Raw genomic sequence first — 21,318 nt, 5'->3', positions numbered from 1 at the left:
GCTTGGCCCCCTTTAGTTATGATCCTGGGTACGCCCTTGTTTGAGATGGCTAAGTTTGGGTCTGAAAATTCACTGCATTAAGTGAAAAATGCTACCATAACTATTGGTATTTCGCCGGAGATTTTCATATGATTTTTCTCATAATTCGCGATACTTCTATTAATGTATGAACTCTGTGTCTGCTAGCCACATTACTGGTGGGAATATCCTTTAACATGTAATTTTACTGTGCTTAGATTTCCGTTGGCTATTATAAAATTAAATTCCAGTATCAATGCAGGAAAATGAGTAGTTTAAGCTCGTAAAATTTTATTTTCAGCTGAACTGGTTGTAGACTGTAATCGTGGTGATGAATAATAATTTTTCCCTGTGATAAGATGTTTGACATGAGGCATAACTTAGCGAGACCAACCTATGAAGTAAAATGCATTTCTCCAGGGTTTTCTTCCGCGTCAGATTGTTGGTTGACAACAGTTTCGCTGGCTATCCTGCCAGCGAAACTGTTGTCAACCAACAATCTGACGCGGAAGAAAACCCTGGAGAAATGCAGAGATCAAACCATCGCCGCGGAAACCTACGCTCTAACACTATGAAGTAAAAGGCTTTCATTGTGCGTTCCATAGTTTATTTTAATGTATTAACTCGTTATGACCAAATTTCACCAAATAGTAAGCATTGACCCTTTTCGGATTGTCAATGTTTTGGTCAAAGTATAGGTGTGGCTAATCCTACCGTAGCACTCCCATTCCTGCCACACTGCGCTCCACGCTCGGAACCAGTGTTGCCCTTTCCAGCAGGGGTGGATCCAGGATTTCATTATGGGTGGAGAGGGCACAAGCAAGGCCGTGTTCAGGGGGGGCACAAGGAGACCTCGTAATACAAAACGAACGCAATGATAATGGGACTTTATTAAAATCTTCCATATTTTTTAAGGTTCTGGGGGTACGGGGGCACGTGCCCCCGTCCCCCCCTAGATCCGCCTATACTTTCCAGTATAATCCAACCTCCTTGGGTGGTGGTGATATTTAGGAAACTAAACAATTTAACTCCATTCGCATTTAGTGGTTGTCATGTTTAGAGATTTGAAGATAGAAATAATGATGGATTTCTTCAGTTTACTCTCATCGTTTTGCTCCCTCGGATATGTTATTTTACGATATCATTATAGATTTCTGAGGTAGTCGAGGAGTCCATTTCCAGTACGTCACAATCGTCACATAGATGGTTCGGTATTCCAATTAAATTCCATTACTACCCTACTCAGAGTCGGAGCCTAACTGAAGAAATTACCATATAATCCTGATCACCTATTTTCTTAGTACCATTTTCTAATTAATATATTATTATGCTTTTCTATGTAGCTATCGCTCGTATTTATTTAGTTTTTATCACCCCAAGATTACCGATTCGTTGGAGTACTCTATCTATCTTGCTACAATTTAAATGCTTTTAAAATGCCTTTTATAAAATTGTCCTATATTTTTAATTGTTTGATGTTGGGTGAAAAGGCTTAAATTTTTATAGCTACCTTATATTTTTCTTAAAAAATCATACAAATTCAATGTTTTGGGAAGGGGCGGATGAGATGAATAAGATTTTATACTTTAATTTATAGTAATTATTTTATGACGCACAAAGGTTAAGAATAGACTTAGCTGTTTCACAAAATAAAATATTTTTGCGACCGGTTTCGATACAGCGTATCATCATCTGGTAATTACAAGTATCAGTACTGATACTTGTAATTGTAATTGCCAGATGATGATACGCTGTATCGAAACCGGTCGCAAATATATTTTATTTTGTGAAACAGCTAAGTCTTTTCTTAACCTTTGTGCATCATGAAGGAGTTTCACCATGTTACGCCAACCACCATCGCATTTGTAATTATTTTACCTTATTTTTGTGAGAAAAATATTAAATACAATAAATTTAAGCGTTTACATGAGGAAGCTATGTGCTTCTGGTGGTAATTAAAAACAATTAATTTTATTTTTCCATCAATTATCATTTGGAGTTGGACGTCATTTTATAATATAATATTTATTCATCTTAAATTTCGGTCTCAAAATCTTAAAATTTCGGTCATTTGACTTGCTTGAGAAGGAGTCTTGCTATTTGGAGTTTTTCTGTTTTTCCCTTAGTAATGAAATTTCCTAGGTGGCCTTTTTACGTAAATTAGTTGGTTAAATGTTAAATATAAGTTATTGCTTCTATTTTATATAGTGAGAGTTGCAAATGGCTTATAAATGCCAGTTTTTGAGATCAAGATGAGATATGAAAACCCATTAAATACAATTTGTCATCTCTATGCTGTTTGTCGAGAGGTTTTTCATTTAGTATTGCAATACACTCTCTAATTATTCATTATTCTAATCTTTTATTATAATACATACAGTGGCACTATAGAGATACAAGTTATGAGAGATATAGTTAACCAATGATAATGTCATTTCAAAAAAAGCTCTTGTTTTCTTTGGGAAAACCAGTCCTGTATCAGAAAAGGTTGGCAATGTACTTATTTGTCTCTTATTTTTTTGCAAACTTTACGTAAACGTGGTCGAACTTTGGTATGGTTTCCTTTTTGTATCAGTAATTGCCATTAAAAAGAATAATAATTTCAGCGACTGGTCTTTGTATTCATTATAGTGAGAAATAAATCAGCATAACTTTATATTTTTGAGTGACAAGTAATCTTAATTATCGACCATGACATTTCCTTGAGATAACTTCTCGGTCTGCTTTTCATGCTCGGAATTTTTAATACAATTTGAATGAGGCGTTGTACGCACTGGAGTAGCGCGAGAATTTGCACTCCATACAATATTCCACGATTGAGGAACTCGTACTTGGAACGCAAGTCTATCAGCCGAGCAGTCATAACCGGTGCAAAACTATCGGTTTGGAATCATGGACGTCGGCAAGGGGGTAAAGACGGCTGCCAACCTCAGAGTAACTACCACGAATATTACAAAAGAGGATCCTTAAGTGGACAATTTACGGTAAAGTGACGATTCGGCTATTTTTCTTCTAAAGTGGCGTATATGGATCAGAGAAAACAGACTTTAGCCCATCTAAAGTATACTTTAGCCTTAGGTTCCGTCTATGAATCGCACCCTTTTACTTCGTTACGGGATCACAAAGCGCACGACAGCAGCGATTTCTTAAAGTGGTTTCCCGATTTCCATTACGTTCCATCCCTTTCATTACTTAGTGCGTCATGACCCACCGAAAGTCAATTACAAAATACAATTTTACAAAAGAGGACCCTCAAATATGCCTCTAAATGTGTTGCCACCCACCGTGCATTTAAATTGGTTTATAATAGTCGCCACGCGCGTCGCTGACGGACAAATTGATGCGAGTTCACGGGGAAATAAGGTATAATTAGGTTTGTATACCGAAATTTATAAACATGATTGTGTGCTCTATGAAATTCATAACTTTTCACTGCTATTCCTCTAAATCCCAATGATTTTACTGCAAAATATTGGAAAAAATAGGAAAAACAGGAGCTGCTCCTTTGTGGCTCTGGTTTCTTGTTGGGGTTGTATTCGGCCTCAGATTTCATTTCTGAAATCTGAGGCCAAGAATACAACCCCAACTTCAGTCAGTCAACAACAGACGTATTTTGTTAATTAATTTCGATCCCAGCCTACTAGATACAGCCAGACAGAGTTATTACCACGAATAGTACAAAAGAGGATGGGTTTATTGCGCCCAACATCCTCCACCCCTCCAAAAAGGGAGTTCTGATGAAAATCCAGGCCACTCCGATGCTCAGAACCCATAAAACGAATAAAATAACTGTTTACTCCAAAAGGCTTCGCTATTATACGCATGCCTACTAAAAATTGTTGTCCACCCCTGAGTCAATACTGCCCGCATGTCTCACATGACGTGCAAGAAGGTTATTTCAGGGGTAACGAGAACTGAATACTCCGTCGAGAGGAACATTTACTGAGCTTAAATAGACGTTCAAATGCGCTACTTCAAGGCCTAGTGAAAATATTTCAAATAAAAAGTGGGCCATTCCTCAGAGGTGAGGGAAAAATAATGAGGCTGGACGCTGTTCTGCAATTCATCTAGTAATTCGATAAGCTTTCTTAATGACAATTTTTATGAAAATAATTCATTTGGCAATTTGATATAAATGAATCTACAAAATCTGCCTTAAATGTAACATATAAATGATGTAAATAAAAGTAGCGCCTCCAAAATATTTGGATATAGACAATCAACAAGAACTATGGGAGAGTGACCACAGGAGCGATTTTGTTCCGGAAATAGGGTGGTTTCCTATTATTTTTTTATTGCCTAAATCGAAAGATTATTACTCCTGGAGTACGTATTTCACGCATTTAGATTTTTAAATGACGATATCTATTTTTCGCGATTAAATGAAAAGTGAAAATTTTCAAGCGCGCGAAAACGCGACGGGTAAGTATGAATGCCGGGAAATCTCTCCGTGTGACGTATTTCTCGTTCCCGCTGCCGCCCTGTGAGGTGACCTTGAGGGAGGCTTGAGCGCTGATACGACGCAGGCTGCTAGCGGGTAGCTGAGTATCCTGCTGGCTGGTGGCGCTTGGCTTAAATAAGGATTATTAATACCTTATCAAACGAAGAAAACTTTCCGACCTTAGCCAGTTTTAATAAGTGATTATTAAGACATGTTTCCCTGAGCTCTGCGCCTCATGCATGCATTGGTAATCTCAGACGATGTATAACTCCTATCTACTCGTATAGAAACTAGGTCCCTGTGACGTCACGTGGAGTGGCATCGCATGGGCGCCAATCCTGCCGTTTTCAAATGAGGATAAAAATGGACCACTGCCATTCGTCTAAACCGGTATTTCTAAAACGAAATAATTTGTATATTATGAATACACTAATGGTGGGTAACGAATCGCAATCAATGCCTTTCGTTTTCTTTGATGGAGGAAACTACCCTATTCTCCACCTTGAGGAAAAGGGAAGAAGGATGGACTGCTTGGAGGAGTTGGAGATTAGGAAACACATCAGGAATGGAATTTTAGCAAATGATAATATTTTTGTCAAATTTTCCCCCCTTTTGGAAATTCCCCTGAAGTTGAGTAACGCTCCAACCCCATCGCAACCCTCCCCTACCAACGCTTAAGGGCCCCCGCGCACTGGCAACTTTTACAAAGCAACTATTTAGTTGCTTTGAGGAAGTCCCTATGGAACACACGGCAGTTGCGGCAACTAAAAAGTTGCCCGTGCGCGGGGTCACAGTCAATTTCGTGTGTTTCATTTGAACATCCACAGAGCAGCTAAATAGTTGCTTTGTAAAAGTTGCCAGTGCGCGGGGGCCCTAATATCAACGAATAAACAACAAAATAAATATAAAAATAACGATTTCTGTACCTGAAGATGTCGGTTCTGCGACGAACCCGGTCGTCTTAACAAATTGTGTGAAAAAACACCATAACATTTAATTGTGTACAATGGATTTTCACAAAGTAAAGCCTGAATCAATCGAGAATCGAGTTTAATCAACAACACGTGGGATATCTTTTAAAAAATTTGTTCACAGCATTGACTCTAGGTTTCGTAGATTTCCTCCCTCCCCATTAATTACGCAGTCCTTATAATTACTTGATGATTGAAGATGAATACCTACTTAGTCTAAGAACGTAATATCTGTAAGTGTAATATTTTGCCTCTGTCATAGTAGGGTGGTTTCCTATTATTTTTTTATTGCCTAAATCGAAAGAATTACTTCTGGAGTACGCATTTCACGCTTTTATATTTTTAAATGAAGATATATATTTTTCGCGATAAAATGAAAAGTGAACATTTTCAAGCGCGCGAAAACGCGACGGCTAAGTAGGAATGATGGGAAAAGTCCGTGTGACGTATTTCTGGTTCCCGCTGCCCCCCTGTGAGGTGACCTTGAGGCGAGGCTTGAGCGTTGATACGACGCAGGCTGCTAGCAGGTAGCGCTTGGCTAAAATATGGATTATTACTACCTAATCAAGCGGAGGAAACTTTCCGACCTTAGACAATTTTAATAAGTGATTATTAAGATATGTTTCCCTGAGCTCTATGACTCATGCATGCATTGGTAATCTCAGACGACGTAATACTCCTATCCTCTCGTTTAGAAACTAGGTCCCTGTGACGTCACGTGTAGTGGAATCGTATGGGCGCCAATCTGGCCTTTTTCAAATGAAGTTAAAATTGACCATTGCCATTCGTTTAAACTGGGATTTCTAAAACCAAATAATTTATATATTATGAATATACTAATGGTGGGTAACGAATCGCAATCAATGCTTTTAGTTTTCTTTGATGAAGGAAACTACACTATTCTCAACCAGCACTCCGGCAGAGGTGCACCCCGAGGCCCGCGACCAATCCGCCGCAGTCAACCACCAAGGGAATTTACGTCGGAGAGAGAGAGAGATTGGTCCACCGAACTGGTAGTGCCGCCACTTGACGAGAGGTCTGTCTGACAAACCCACCCCTCTCGAGCGACGAGATTCCCCAACGCAAGGTGAAGTAGGAAGCTACGTCCTCGCTCCATGACCCTTTCGAAGTTGACCCGACTTCGTTTTACTCCCTGAATGGTATGTGAAGGTGCTTCTTCTTGCATTTATTTATCTGTCATTGTACAAGCTCTGGGTTTCAACTTATGAGATTTTATTTCTTTGCATCAGGAAAAGGTGGGCTTAGTTGAGAGTTATTAGATAGGTGGGGGATGAGCGGCCTTAAGTTAGGTGGATTTCCCAGTTTTGATGGATCTTCGTCCAGCAGAGGGTCTGTAACCGAGTCTGGTCTAAAGTAGGTCTGGAACCGAGGAGCTAATGAGGGTAGGAGTGCAGGAGGAGAAAGGAAGGATTGGCGAGGGCACAATGGTACTTCATGGGTCTGGGCGTTGATGATTCGGGCATAGGATAATGAATTCCCGGAAATGAATCCCCTCTTTTTTCCAACCCCATGAAGGAAATTTTACAGTGATATTTCCCAGTAAACATTCACCTGTGTGCATTGGCTTATTCCTAGAATGTGTTCCAATCAGTGCCAATGAGAGAAAATTCCCCTGTGATACATGTTCTAATTGCACCAATGCAATGCCTCTAATGAATATGGAAAAGTACAAATCACGCATGCAGGACAGGTCTTCTCGAGAAAATTACAGGACGCAGTCGCAGATATCATGAAATTTGCGTTGCAGCAGTAAGAAGAAAATTTCCCGAGAAAAACTACAGATCTGTAGTCTTTCTGTAGTCCCGGTGGGGGTTGCTCCACCACTGCGAGATTGATTGGTGCGGCTGTTAGTTATGATGAAAAAGTAGTGCTGAGACAGGACGGTTGAGACTGATGGTGACAGTATTTTCTCGGAATGAGCCTTCAGGGTTGATAAATCGATTCCTTTGATAGGATCATCTGGTCCAGGAAATGCGGCAAGATTATTGTAGTGATCTTTTCCGATCGATGAACGCAGCCCACACAGCACAAAATGTCCATTGGATATCCAATATGTCCACCACATATCCATATCCGTGGGAGATGTCTAATATATATACAATGGCTATCCATGGCTGGATATCCATCAAGAGTACAACAATGAACATCCAGTGGATATCCATGGCTAGATATCTAGTGGATATCCATGACTGGATATGCAATGGATATCCATCAGAGTACACCCATGGATATTTATTAGACTTTCTATGATAGATGTATTATTGAAAATATTGAAATTACGGCATATGGTAATTGTAGTATAAATGTGAAAATCGATTTCTATACGTTTTAAAAATGTGGAAAATTATATTTCAATGACAGCAGCAGTTTCGTAAAGTTCGAAATGTATCTGCAAATCAGGATTTAGTTCATATTTTCTACACGAGCATGTTGCGGCATGCGTGATAAAAGAAGACTGCGTAATTTAGTTGACAACGTGAGAGATCGAAGGCTTTCCTGACGAATACAGTTTGATGATCTTCTCGGGTTCGGCACTGGGTTAGGTTGCGTAAGGCCTTACCCGAAAAAGATTTTATCAATGAGTCACGTAAATGGTGGACAACAATTCTTCCTGACGCGACGTAAACAATCGCAGTCATAAATGTCCACAGAAATCTCGAAGGATATCCATTGAATATCCAGTGGATGTCTAATGTATATCCATGGTATGTCCAGTGGATGTCTAATGTATATCCACGGTATGTCCAAATAGAGGACATTTGGATATCTAATGGATGCCATGGTTGCCAACATGGATATCCAATGGATATCTTTGTGCTGTGTGGGGGGAGTTGAGCCTTTTTTATATCATCGCAACGTTCTTGAGATCGCAGTAGTTATTGAATCGTTCCATTGGCGAAGGAAAATTTTCCGTTTTTCCATCGTAGCTACTTCAAATGGTAAGGGTTGCTGTCGATGCTTGATGACGGAAGTCACAGCTGCAAGCAATTCTTTGAGCTGTTTTGAGTCCACTATATCCTGTTAACATTTACGTAAATTAGCGTTGACGTTGTTTTACTGGTTTTACTCTTAACTTCACTATTTTTTTAAATCCTCATCGCCAACTTGCTGTGACTTGTGGCCGATAAGAAGCTGTAACTCTCGCATCGATCACCATTTGATACTATTGAATTTCAACAACAACAACAATACTTATCCCTATGTAAATATAGAAATGTAAACATCCGTGAGAAAAAATTAGCATAAAAATTTATTAAGAAATCAATACTTGTACCAAGTTTATTAATTCTAGATTCTTTAACGCTTCACAGACCGTTCGATCTAGTTTTACGGTTCGCAACATCATTTTGGATAGCGGGGGGTCTTAAGACACAATTTGTTCTATGGTAATTAGCAGTAAGCGAGGGAGGATTTATAAAACTATGATGAGGGTCCGATAAAATTAAGTAATGAAAGGAGATAGGAACAATCTATACAGGAATTAATAATTTTGTAGAGAAATATAGTATCGTTGGCAGATCGTCTTTCGTGTTAAAGCGTTTAAAGCCCGCTAGTTTCGCTATGCATTTTTCATTTGTTTCTTTATTATGAGAAACAAACGCTCTCCGTTTTTGTGGTGCGTCGATTTGTTTGTAAACCAAAAGAAGAAACGAAGGATTTGTCTGTGTAATCGTTGAAAAATGTGAGATAAAATTGAGTATCACAGTTCTTCGCGGAAGAATTTTAGCAGAGTAATTTCTTACTAAGTATTTTATCGTACGTTCGTAAGATGAGTGATTCAAGGAGCGCTAGGGGTAGTGAAGAAACCTCTGCGAATGACGCGGCGCGGAAGGTTAATAAATGGTGCCATTATACTGTTAAATTGTTATGTGATTTTCATGAATGAGTGCTGATTTTTATTTATTTAATTAGAGGTACCGCCGTGAAGAATCTTCACCTTCCGATTCAGACGAAGAGTATGTGCCGTATGTTCCCGTGAAAGAACGAAGGAAGGAGCAGTTATCTAAGCTGGGGAGATTGACTCAGGTACTGAGGAATAAGAGTTTCATTTTTTCAAGTAATGTGTGTAGGTTGTTTTGACTGTTGGAGGTGGTTTTTTCACATTTTAATGCGGTGTTCATATCTCCAAACTGTAACTTTAATTATTGCAAAATACTAATTTTCCAAGTTATATATGTATCTCATCTTTAATCGCACACTTATTCTTTCCATTTTCATAGTTGAAAGAGCAAGAGCAAAAAGGGAAATCATCTAGTGAGAACGAGCACGATGAGGAAGATGAAGATGGACAAGTGTGGGGTCGAAAATCAAACATTAGTCTTCTTGATCAACACACCGAACTTAAAAAACTTGCTGAAGGTATTACTTGTTTTTTTTTACGCGCGATTGGTGTGCTTTTGGAAATAAGTTCATATTCTGATTGATGTTCTAATTTCAGCAAAAAAGGAAAGTGCCATGGAAAGACAGCTAAAAGAGGAAGAGAAAATTTTGGAAAGTGTTGCAGAGAAAAAGGCTTTAATGGGTGTCGCAGAATTGGCTAAGGGAATTCAGTATGAGGATCCCATCAAAACAAGGTAAACAGTACTAGATTTACACTCTTTCACGCTGGAATTTACCTTTATTTGTACCTTCATTCAATACAAATATTCTCAATTATTTTAGCTGGACACCCCCAAAATATATTCTTGCGATGCCAGAAGAAAAGCATGAAGAGATGAGAAGGCAATTGAGAATTTTGGTTGAAGGGGAGGACGTACCTCCTCCTACTCGAACATTCCGGGAAATGAAGCTACATCATGCTATCCTATCTGGTCTTGAAAGGAAAGGCATCGTGAAACCATCGCCAATCCAAGTTCAAGGGATACCTACAGTGTAAGTGTGGCATTTTGTTCTTTTACTTGTTTAATAGACTTTTTGCTTTCATGTTGATTAATGTTCAGCATGGTTTATAGCTAGAGTTTATCAATAGTGTAGGAGCCTGATCTAAAGCAGTAGATGAACTAAGATACTATGACCACAGAATACAGCAAGACTGCGATGAAGGTGAGTATAGTTTTAGAGTATCAGAAAATAAAATTTCAGAATCAGAGGAACCCACAGTAAATTAATCAATGGTATGGGAGAAAGATACCTCAAGAATTAGATGGACCATCAAGTGACCAAAATACCTGAAAGACTGTGAAATTGTGTGGGCTTTGAGTGGAGAGGTATATGTTTAGGATATCACTGAAAAGTATGTAGATATAACTTTGATTAAGGACAGCCAACTGTGGTTTGATGCCATTACTGGAGAACTGTTTGCAATAAAGGAGTACAATTTCTAGGAAATCATAGAATTGCCGCCTTATAAGAAGGCAATTGAAAATAAATGGGTATTCAAAATCAAACAAAATGAACAAACTGAGAAATTTATAGGTATGAAGCCTGTTTAGTAGTTAAAGGATGTTCACTAAAGGAAGGATTGGATTATACAGAAGCATGTTCCTGCAGGAAGAATAACCTCAATAAGGACTTTACCAGCTAAAATCAATTATAGTTTTCTTATTTCATGCCAAATTCATCAAAAGAAAATTTTTTTAAATAAAATTCTTATGAAGTTTCCATGGCCAATTGCATGCGTCAAAGGATGTTTTAACATTTGCTTAGGAATGATGGCCTTTCCGTAACAGTTAATCCGTAATTATATTAAAAGATAAGTTGTGTTATCCCTTTCGAAACAGTGGAGTTCTCATCTTAGCATGACTGCTGGACTGAGCTCCAAGAGAATCCTCTGACCCCTGGTGTGGAGCATTTTTGCAGGGCATTTGTTAAGAAGGGTCTCATGGATAATCACAAGCTCTCAACTCCAACCTTTTTTTACCCCTCCCAGCAGGGACTCCGCATTATCTCGGACTCCAAGGGTAGTTGGGGTCCCTCCTTTCAGGGTTTTTGACCCTACCAGTGGCATTGGTTTGCAGTCAATTATGCTTTGCTTGTATGAATTAGCTGTATGGATAATTGTTGCTTGCACGTAAATTGAGGACTTTGAATTGAATTTCTCGTTTTATTCTGAGAAGTGTCAAATTTTGAACAAAGCTCTACCATCAATATTAACAGCTTTAATGCATCAACAATTTCTATGTTCCGAATACAAGGATCAAGAACTTTGCTATTTCCACATAATATTTTATTAGCACCGATCATGGTTTCGTTACAGAGTAACATTATCAAGAACTTTGCTATTTCCACGTAATATTTTATTAGCACCGACCATGGTTTCGTTACAGAGTAACATTATCACCTTGATAATGTTACTCTGTAACGAAACCATGGTCGGTGCTAATAAAATATTATGTGGAAATAGCAAAGTTCTTGATCCTTGTATTCGTGCTATTATGGATTTCCACCAAGTTACGCCCTCTACGATTAATTAATTAATTTCTATGTTGATGTTTATACTGAAATTGAGATATAAGTTAATTCAAAAACTGTAAACGTTGCTCAAAAGACAGAATTCTGTTGCTAGTTTATATTTTTTGAGAAAGGAACAAATGTTTATTTCGAAAACTGACTGAATCAACAATTGCATGAACCTTATCACAAAGAGGGGTAATATAAGACAAGGGGTCCGGGTACCCGCTCTCAGATTTTGAGGCCTAAGTCCTGCTTTGTTAGGTCCCAAAACTAAGACTTCGCAAACCTGCAACTGTTGTAAAAGGGGGAGAAGCAAGGAAATATGTATTTTCGGCATTTATTCACCTGCATTGGAAAATCTGCGACGAAAATTAGTGGCTTTCATCTCCCTGGTCAAGAAACGTCCTGCCGCATATTTTCGTCATTAGTAGCGAAAGGGTTAAAAATCCAAAGCAATAGGTTGTCTCTTTTATAATGACTCATTTTGCCCTGCTCATTATTTCTTATGCATGCCCTGGTGGTGGCTACCAAGTTAAACCATTTTAGTGTTATCCTTCTTCCTGGGGTATTGTCGAAAAATGCGGATGGTATATTAATAAAATTTAGTAACTAGAAAAAATAAACATTATATAGTTAATTTTTTTAGATATCTTCAAGCAGTTTTTTTTAATTAATGAGATTAAATTGGACAATAATCACAACATTTTTATACGTTTACTGATATATAAGTTTTTTATTTCAATGTCCTCAAATTTAACAACAATAACGTAAAAGCCGATATATCGGCACACCGCACTATAAGGGTTAAATAGCTACTGTATATATTTGTGGAGGAAGCATTTCTCTTTTAATCATCAAAATTGGTTAATGATATGGTCACTTGGGCTACAAGTATCCTCAAGGTAAATTCCATTCACAAGTGTCTTGTGTCCCCTGCCGAAAAAATTGCTTGCATTTAGTCTGTATGGCAAAATCAAAGTAATGAGGGACCAAGAAGTGCTTACTTGATTACCTCAAGTTTATGTTTTGGCATTGGTAATCCTTAGCAAATGAGATGGGTTGCCAAACTCATGCTTTTCTCAACCTGCTTAATTCTCTTTATTTATTTGCATTCCATATTTATTGATGGATTTCATGTGTCAGAGTTAAGATCCAAAGTTTATTGCTGTAGCTATATTATTTTGTTTTAGTTTGAATGAGAGTAAAATGTTTAAAAAATATTAATACAAGCTTAATTTTCTGCCTTTTTTCTCAGTCTGGCTGGTCGAGACATAATTGGTATTGCTTTCACTGGTAGTGGAAAAACATTAGTATTTATACTACCCCTCATCATGTTCTGCTTAGAGCAAGAGACAAAGCTTCCTTTTATCAAGGATGAAGGACCATATGGTATGTGTATTCCGAAAAATGTGTACATCTTCTTATTGGCTGGCGCTCTAAGATTGTCATAATTTTTAATATTGTTTTCTATTTCATTAGGCCTCATAATTTGCCCATCCAGAGAACTGGCAAAACAAACCTTTGACATAATTCGTTATTACTGTGACTGCTTGACGGCAAGTGGCGCTCCTGAAATTCGTAGTTGTCTTGCTATTGGTGGAGTTCCAGTGTCAGAATCGTTGGAAGTCATTCACAGGTAAAAATAATTGTTGTTCTGTTATTATCAGCCAGAAAAGTACTTTAACCCCTCAAGCGTGTGCGATGCAGCATATGCGTCTTTGTTATTCTGTTTCTATACGGTGCCTCAATCGTATTGCATGCCGTGTTTAGTAGTTGACCAGTCTGTGCTGTTTCTCAAAACAGGGTCCTAATCAGGTTCCTGGGTAGTTTTTATGTCTGTATCATGTCTCAAATATCTTTATGTTTATCTCACTCACTACTTACTTTTTTCTTGCAACCCTAAATGTTTCAATTTGTGGGTTCTGTTGAACAAAATGCTGTCTAGTCGATCGAGCACATTCTGTATCGGTATCCGAGAGCCGTCCTTTGCGCTGTTCTTAAGTCTGTCCTGCTATGATTTTGTTCTCTAACTGTAAGATTTAAATATTTACTAATGGGCGAAATGTAGTGGTAAGGATCTTTATTTACAACTTCCTTCCTCTTTCTATGTACAAAACAGAGAAATTTGGTGAGAAATGAAAACCTTTCCTTTCCCATTACATTGAGGAAAAATGGAGTTTCGAATATATGTTTTCCGAAAAAATACGTTCTGAAGTTTGGTGTCTTAATTATTCCCACCGATATGAGCAAACTTAAAAATACTATTATTTCCACCAGAGTTGTGGGAACCCACTTTTGAAAGAGCATTTTTTTTTGCTGTGGAATTTTCTTTGTCAATTTTCAAGAAACTGTGCTACGTAGTGGTTTGTCTCAGTCACTATTATTGTAATTATTTCAATAGGCGATATTTTTTTTCAACTAAATTACATGCAAAGGTTAGAGGTGCATCTTCACCGCCGATCTCATCCCAATTATTTTCTTGAAAATTCACAGAAAAATGAGATGTTATAAATATTTGAACTTGTAGTCAAGGGAGCACCCAATTGAAACTTCCAATGTGGTATTAGAACAGTCTGCACTCTTTTATTTTTGAGCATCAAGCACAGGCTCATCGGACAATTCATGAGAGCTGGAAGGCATGGTCAACTAAGGAGGGGTTCAGATACGGAAGGGACCCAAGGCCGAAAAAAATAAAACCACCAAAGCAAATGTAGGCATGAAACATACCCCAACCCTCAGCTTCAAACATCGTAAATAAGATACCAGATGCTGGCAGGCCTTCGAGGTTCCAAGAACTATTGAGTGACAACGCCTGGACGGTCCAAGCCTTCACTATCATTGCCACAATGAAAGAGAAAGGAAAGGATGAGGCAGAACAGCATTTGCTAATGAACCACAGAGGAAGGCATTCAGCGTCCCCACACAGAACTCTCAATTGCTAAGAAAGCACATAAATCGGAGCGTAAGTGGAAGACTATCTTCCATGAGCATTCACCAGATGCCGCTCCTAGAGGAAGCATCCTAGAGGAAGCATCCTGGCATCAGCTGGAAAAAATATAAAAAAAAAATATGAGCCTGCAAACAAAGGCAATTAGCGCAGAACAAAAGCAGGCAGATATGCCTCACATATATACCCTCTAAAAATACACACATGTATGGAAGCTTAAGAGGTAGGAATACCTAATGAAACATTACGGTGTGTCGCACACGCTTGGGGCATGGCATTCAGAAGACGCAAATGGTGCGTTGCACACGCTGAGAGAAGGACCATGGGCATCTAAAGTCATGCTCGAGGGCTTAAATAAACCTAGATAGCACAGATTGATCTTCTGAATCAAAGACACATTTCAAAAGCTCAATAAAAAACAAGAAATTATGTTCAATTTAATGGAGTGCATATAAGCACAATCAGGTGTTGACTATACTCAGGACCAATTCATAAAAATAACATTTGCCAAAAATCTGAATTCATCATCCTTTTTAAACACTCATCATACTCGTCAGTAACCCTTTGCAACAGTTGCTTTGCTTGGTAATGACAGGAGAGGTAGAATATTTTCTTGTGTACTACAGCCAGAATCAAGATTTGGTGTTTCAATGTTGGGAGGGTTGATGTTGGCCACCATTTAGGCCAGCTTAAGCCTATTTGCAGTGGTGACACAATTATTTAATGCTAATGTTTCAGTATATTTTATGAATATCTCTGCACAGTTAAGTATTTACCCATGATTGGACTGACATTGATGCATTTAAATGAATACCCTCTCTAATATGATCCTAGTTCATTTAATGACAGTATTCACAAGAATTTTATTTACATACATATTTTGTATTTGACCTTTTAAAAGTAATTCACATTAACCTTTATTTGCAAACCTCATGTTACCTGTTTTTTTAATGCCACTAATGTTTAAATTACTTCTCTTTTGCTTTATCATTATCTGATAAGAAATTCCTTTAGAGGCTTTACATTCTAGTTTTGTTTCTTAGGGGAGTACACATTATGGTTGCTACACCTGGGCGTTTGATGGATATGCTTGACAAGAAAATGGTGAAGTTAGACGTATGCAGGTCAGTGTGGTTTATTTTTATTTTCATTTGTTCTTATATTCCGTGCATTTGTAGAAATAATTCATATACTTTCACTAATAGGTATCTCTGCATGGATGAAGCTGATCGTATGATAGACATGGGGTTTGAGGAAGATGTGAGAACAATATTTTCCTTCTTCTGTGGCCAAAGGCAAACATTACTCTTCTCTGCCACTATGCCTAAAAAGATCCAAAACTTTGCTCGATCAGCCCTTGTAAAACCAGTGACAATTAATGTTGGAAGAGCTGGTGCTGCATCTATGAATGTTATTCAGGTATGAATTCTCATTTTTAAGAGATAAAAATTGTGAATCAACCCATGATATAATTTTTCTCTTTCTTTGTTTTAATGATTATGTACTTTGTTCTACCTATGTATTATTTTGATTAGAATATGCTTCCGCAGAAATTGTGTCGGCCAAATTCTTGCTTTGCACTGCTTAAAATTATGAAATTCACTTGCACATTTTTGATTCTTTCAGTGTTAAGCACACATGGATTATGTGTTAATTTGAAAGTAATATTTTTGGAAGTGCAAAATTAATGATTATTCATCCCAATATTTGATTTATTTGTCTAATATTTGCATTATGGATATTCTAATTTTTTGCACTTTCCATGCTAAAAAAAAATTTTGTACATCTTTACTTTCAGGAAGTTGAATATGTTAAACAAGAAGCCAAAATTGTGTATTTGCTTGAATGCTTGCAAAAAACACCACCTCCTGTCCTAATTTTTGCTGAGAAAAAACAGGATGTCGATGCCATCCATGAGTACCTTTTACTTAAAGGTGTAGAGGCTGTTGCTATTCATGGTGGGAAAGGTAAGTCACTCAATCCTACCAATTTTAGAAGACCTTTTTGGCGTTTTAACTGGTTAAAAAAAGAGCCACTATGTATAAGAGCAGTAGCGACATTCAACAGTGGATTTAGGAGAGAGTACTTGATATCATATCTCTTAGTTGTAAGCTTTTTATGCATTGTCTAGGAACTGTATGGCAAAGAGATTGTAAGTGTAGCTCTAAAGACATTTCTTATTTTTCATTTAGATCAGGAAGAGCGGTCACGTTCTGTTGAAGCATTTCGAAATGGCCAGAAGGATCTTCTTGTTGCTACAGATGTTGCCTCTAAAGGTCTTGATTTCCCGAATGTTCAACATGTTATTAATTATGACATGCCTGATGACGTGGAAAATTATGGTTTGTATGCATTTTTATCTTTGTTTATATTCACATTTACCTTTAATTGTCCCTTTACAAATGCAGGTTTGTCAGTGACTAGATCATTAATTGTGCAAATAGCCATTTTCATGTTACGTTTTAGTGTCATTGTATGCGGGTATTGATTCCCTGAATTTACTCAAATGTGCATGATATTGTATGACGTTGAGCCAATCTAGCATATGTATATCCATGTTCAGATGATGACTCTATGCATCCTCAGTACTCTTAAAACTTCAATTATCATTGCCAAGTACAGTACACTCCCGATTATCCGGGCTAATGATGGGGAGAGACGGCAAAAATAATCAGAAAACATGGATAACCCAAACTTTCACATAAATGTCTTGCAATGTTCTTAATTTACCGAAAACAAACAATATAATATTATTTATGCAGGTATTCTGTTATTTTAGAGTGCTTCCCTAACTCAATGAGAGCTTTCTTTGCCAGTTTGCGATCTTTTTAGCGGCGATAACACGGCTGTACTCATATTGTTAATGCTCCATGTAAGGCCTGGTTTCCGAAAACCACACATTAGTGGCTGTGTGATCACGGATACAGAAAAGTGGTTTGCACGAATGCTTCAAAACCACTGCTTGACGTCGGAAACTACACCGTCAGGCACCACGCCATGCAGTTGCACCTCGCACAAGTTGACCAGGTTACAACAGGTGGCGGGACATGTGTCCGTGATCACGGAGCGCACTGTGAGGCTTGGAAAATAGGTGCTCTTGTGAATGCAGCTAGCGCGCGATTGCTTTCGTTTCATGGCGGGGATTCTAACGGGAATAACAAGCCCGGTGTATCCTTGCATTAATGCAGTAATTCCGATGATTTTGCGTCAGATTAATTTTTTTATGAAGATCGTGGAAAAAATTGAGCGAGAGTGAAAATCATGCACGGATAATAAGCAACCGGGATAAACCGCAGCCGAATAATTGGGAGTCTGCTGTATATGACTGGAACATGGATATAAAAGTACTGTTGCTTCCATTCATTTGAAACATGTATTTGTGAAAAGAAGTGGGAGTATTGTCAGGGTGTCCAGCAACGGGGAAAATTGGGAATTCTGTGTGCATTTTTAGTCCCTGGGATTGTGTATGAATTATTCATGATTTTTTGCTCCAACCTGGAATTTCAAAATCTTTCATTTCAAATTCATTTCTCATAAACTTTTTGCCATTTCAACGCCCATTTTCTGGTCTAAAATGTGTTTGTTATAATTTTAAGTGCAGTAGCTTATTAAAATTATTACAGCTGTATCAAATGTCAGACAAGACAGTAGAATAGAAATGTCAAGCACTGTTGACTCTAGTATTTAAAAACACGAAGAATTCATTACAATGTGGCGTCAAAATCTACTTATGAGGTCAAAGCAGCTTCTGGGCTTGCATTGAATAAATATAAATAAATTCTATAAATTAGGAACTGAAAATAATATGTAAATATAACATTATTTAAAAGTATTGAAGTAATTTTGGGTGTTTTAAAATTCCTATTTTTTGCAATAATCACATAAGATAAATCTGGATTTTAGTAAAATTTCCCTGGAAAACCTGGAATTATGCATGAAATTTCTGGCTTTGATTGGTTGGACACCCTGATTTTGGAGTCATTTGGATGTAATGAATCATATACTTCATACTCGTTCATTGTTTGGACGGTAAACAGGTTGCATTGAGTCAACAAAGGCCCTTAAGCATTGGGCTATCTGGTGGTTGCATTTATTGTGTAGTTTTGAGGGAGTGGTTGGAAAAATACCATACTTAAGCAAAATTTTAATTTTTCCAGTTCACAGGATTGGTCGTACAGGACGATCGGGTAAAACTGGTATTGCAACCACCTTCATAAACAAGGCCAATGATGAGTCTGTGCTGCTGGATTTGAAGCATTTACTTATTGAAGCCAAACAGAAAGTCCCACCATTCTTAGCTGAATTGCAGTCCGAAAATGAAAAATATTTGGATCTTGGGGGTAAGTACTTTTACCACGTAGGTGGTGTATTTATACCTACGCTCCCTTGTGGATTGAGTGGTACGTATCCATAATTTATGCATGTGGAAATTTTGTGTTTGTCAAGAAATGAATAAAATCAAATCAAAATTTAATGAATAAGCTGTTGCAGCTCAGTCACAGGGAGAAAGTGAATAATGATTTCAGTTTTTTTTTCTTTTCTATTTTGCTATTTGATGTTCATTCTATACCTGGGTTACGATGAACAAACATTTTTTTCTTTACAGATGGCCGTGGATGCAGTTATTGTGGTGGTTTGGGTCATAGGATCACAGACTGTCCCAAGTTGGAAGCTATTCAGAACAAGCAAGCCTCAAATATTGGAAGAAGAGACTACTTGGCCAGCAATGCTGCAGACTACTAAGCTGTGTTTTATGTTGTTCTTATAATTTAATGTGTATTTTGTAAATATATTTCCTTTCTAATGAATTGTTTGGTAATTTTTTCAAGAGTTTATTTTTAATATTTGGGGATTTTTAATGACCCCATTTTTTCCTTTGCCTTCTTTTAGGTAGTGTGTTGGAAGTGATCGGGCTTTTAGCCAACACAAAATGGTACTACCCTCTCTGTAGAAAAAATAGAGAAAAATAGCAGTACATTAAGGCAAAGGGACACCATACACTCAAGCAAAAAGTGGTGGTGTATCCTTCACTGCTTGTTTCAGACATATGCAGTTCCCCCCCGAAATTGAAGGTCTTTGAGCCACTCAGGAAAGGATGACATTTCATGTAAGGCATCAATAGAATGCCTACTGGGAGAACCTGGGCTGGGTGGCACGCGGAGTGCTCCTGCTACTGTCGCCTTGAAAGTAGCAGGAGATACTAAAGCTGTGGGCAGCAAGTGGCACTGGCTAAGATCAGGAATCTTCTATATTATTTCTACTGTATTGATACCTTTTTCTCAACTTATACGCAACCAAACTCTACAAATGAGGTACCAAAATGCACAGAATTTATCAGAGAACATGCGACGGCATATCTTACTTCCTAAATATTGCTATTGTTTCCTAAAATTGGTTTTTAAATAATTAAAAAACAAATAGAACCGGTAAATATTCCTGCTGTTAACAGCGCACAACTGATACATTTGTTCATTTGCAACAATATCTCGCATTCTTTAAATAACTTTAATCAAAATGCGGCTGATTCCACATTCAAGTCTCCTGTTGATACGTAAGTATGAGTCATCATGTGCGTTTAACAGAGGATAGTGTAATTACTTCCAATGCTGATTTTAAAGAGGTCCTCTGACCTCAATTTGTACATAAGACCCTGCCTTTTTTTTCTACATTTTAAAATTAGAAACGTGCCTATCCCTCTGTGGACCTGCATTGAAAAGAGCGGAGGAAGCCCACTGGGAGCGGACGCATCACGCTCGTTCATTCTTATTTCACCTTCTTTATCCACTCTGCTACACATCAGACATATGCTACTGTGATTCAGTTGTAGCTGCAAGTATCGTGTTATCAGGGAAGTAGAACCTGCATTGTTGACTGTAGGTGGTGCCGAGGTTGGCCAGAGTAGGCGGTGCTGAGGATGCACTTGCTTAGGCATTCCTCAAGAATGGCTGGGTTGAGACACGGCCGTGGTTGAGAGGTGCCAAGTTTGAATCCTCCATCTGAAGTTTTTGGGTCTGAAGAGGCCTCTTCATACACAACCTGTGGAGGGTGTCCCATTACTCAAAGCAGGAAGAAGGATGGTAGGAGGGAAGTGTGGGAGTGACACATGGTCACTGACAGTAAGGGATAGGTGAGTGAGGGGCAGGGTTGGCGAGGGGGAAACAGTGAAGGTACTACACCTCAATTGGTTACCACACTCAAGTCTCTCTTTTCATAAATGCCAAATTTCTTTCCTTATTATAAGAAATTAATATTCTTGAAAACAAGTAATTACGTTAACTTAAGCCCATTCTGACTGTTTCACATTTTTCAATGCCTCGAAACTACGAGAGCTAGTTATTTTGGTTTCAAAATTAGGTCAATTTATCTAAAGACAATTGTTTACATGAACAAAATATAACTTACAATAGACGCATCATTATTCTCTTTCATTTATCACCTAATTATAGTAGTCAGTAAGTTACAAGCTAACATTGAAACATCATCATGAAGAATAATATTTATTCGTGAATTTTTGCAGAATCGTCGAT

The 21,318-nt window shown here is 37.9% G+C and overlaps 1 protein-coding gene across 1 annotated transcript; it reads left to right on the top strand.

The window, feature by feature from the left end:
* Window positions 1-9,050: 9,050 nt before the first annotated feature.
* LOC124157603 (ATP-dependent RNA helicase abstrakt) lies at window positions 9,051-19,599 on the top strand. The gene is made up of 13 exons (XM_046532462.1): window positions 9,051-9,283; window positions 9,364-9,477; window positions 9,672-9,810; window positions 9,890-10,025; window positions 10,114-10,323; window positions 13,100-13,233; window positions 13,324-13,480; window positions 15,835-15,915; window positions 15,997-16,210; window positions 16,590-16,758; window positions 16,984-17,133; window positions 18,949-19,131; window positions 19,398-19,599. The coding sequence occupies exons 1-13, from the start codon at window positions 9,221-9,223 to the stop codon at window positions 19,532-19,534; spliced, it is 1,887 nt and encodes a 628-aa protein (XP_046388418.1). The 5' UTR covers window positions 9,051-9,220; the 3' UTR covers window positions 19,535-19,599.
* The last annotated feature ends 1,719 nt before the right edge of the window (window positions 19,600-21,318 follow it).

This window comes from Ischnura elegans, chromosome 4, assembly GCF_921293095.1.
Source record: "Ischnura elegans chromosome 4, ioIscEleg1.1, whole genome shotgun sequence".
In the NCBI taxonomy this organism is placed as follows: Eukaryota; Metazoa; Arthropoda; class Insecta; order Odonata; family Coenagrionidae; genus Ischnura; species Ischnura elegans.
Note: the sequence above shows the minus strand (reverse complement) of the source record. Positions and strands in the feature narration are given on the sequence as shown.

Coding starts and splice junctions, on each gene's coding strand:
- LOC124157603 (XM_046532462.1), top strand. CDS start 9,221: ATGAGTGATTCAAGGAGCGCTAGGGGTAGTGAAGAAACCTCTGCGAAT. Junction 9,478..9,671: donor AGCTGGGGAGATTGACTCAG/GTACTGAGGAAT, acceptor CCATTTTCATAG/TTGAAAGAGCAAGAGCAAAA. Junction 9,811..9,889: donor ACTTAAAAAACTTGCTGAAG/GTATTACTTGTT, acceptor TTCTAATTTCAG/CAAAAAAGGAAAGTGCCATG.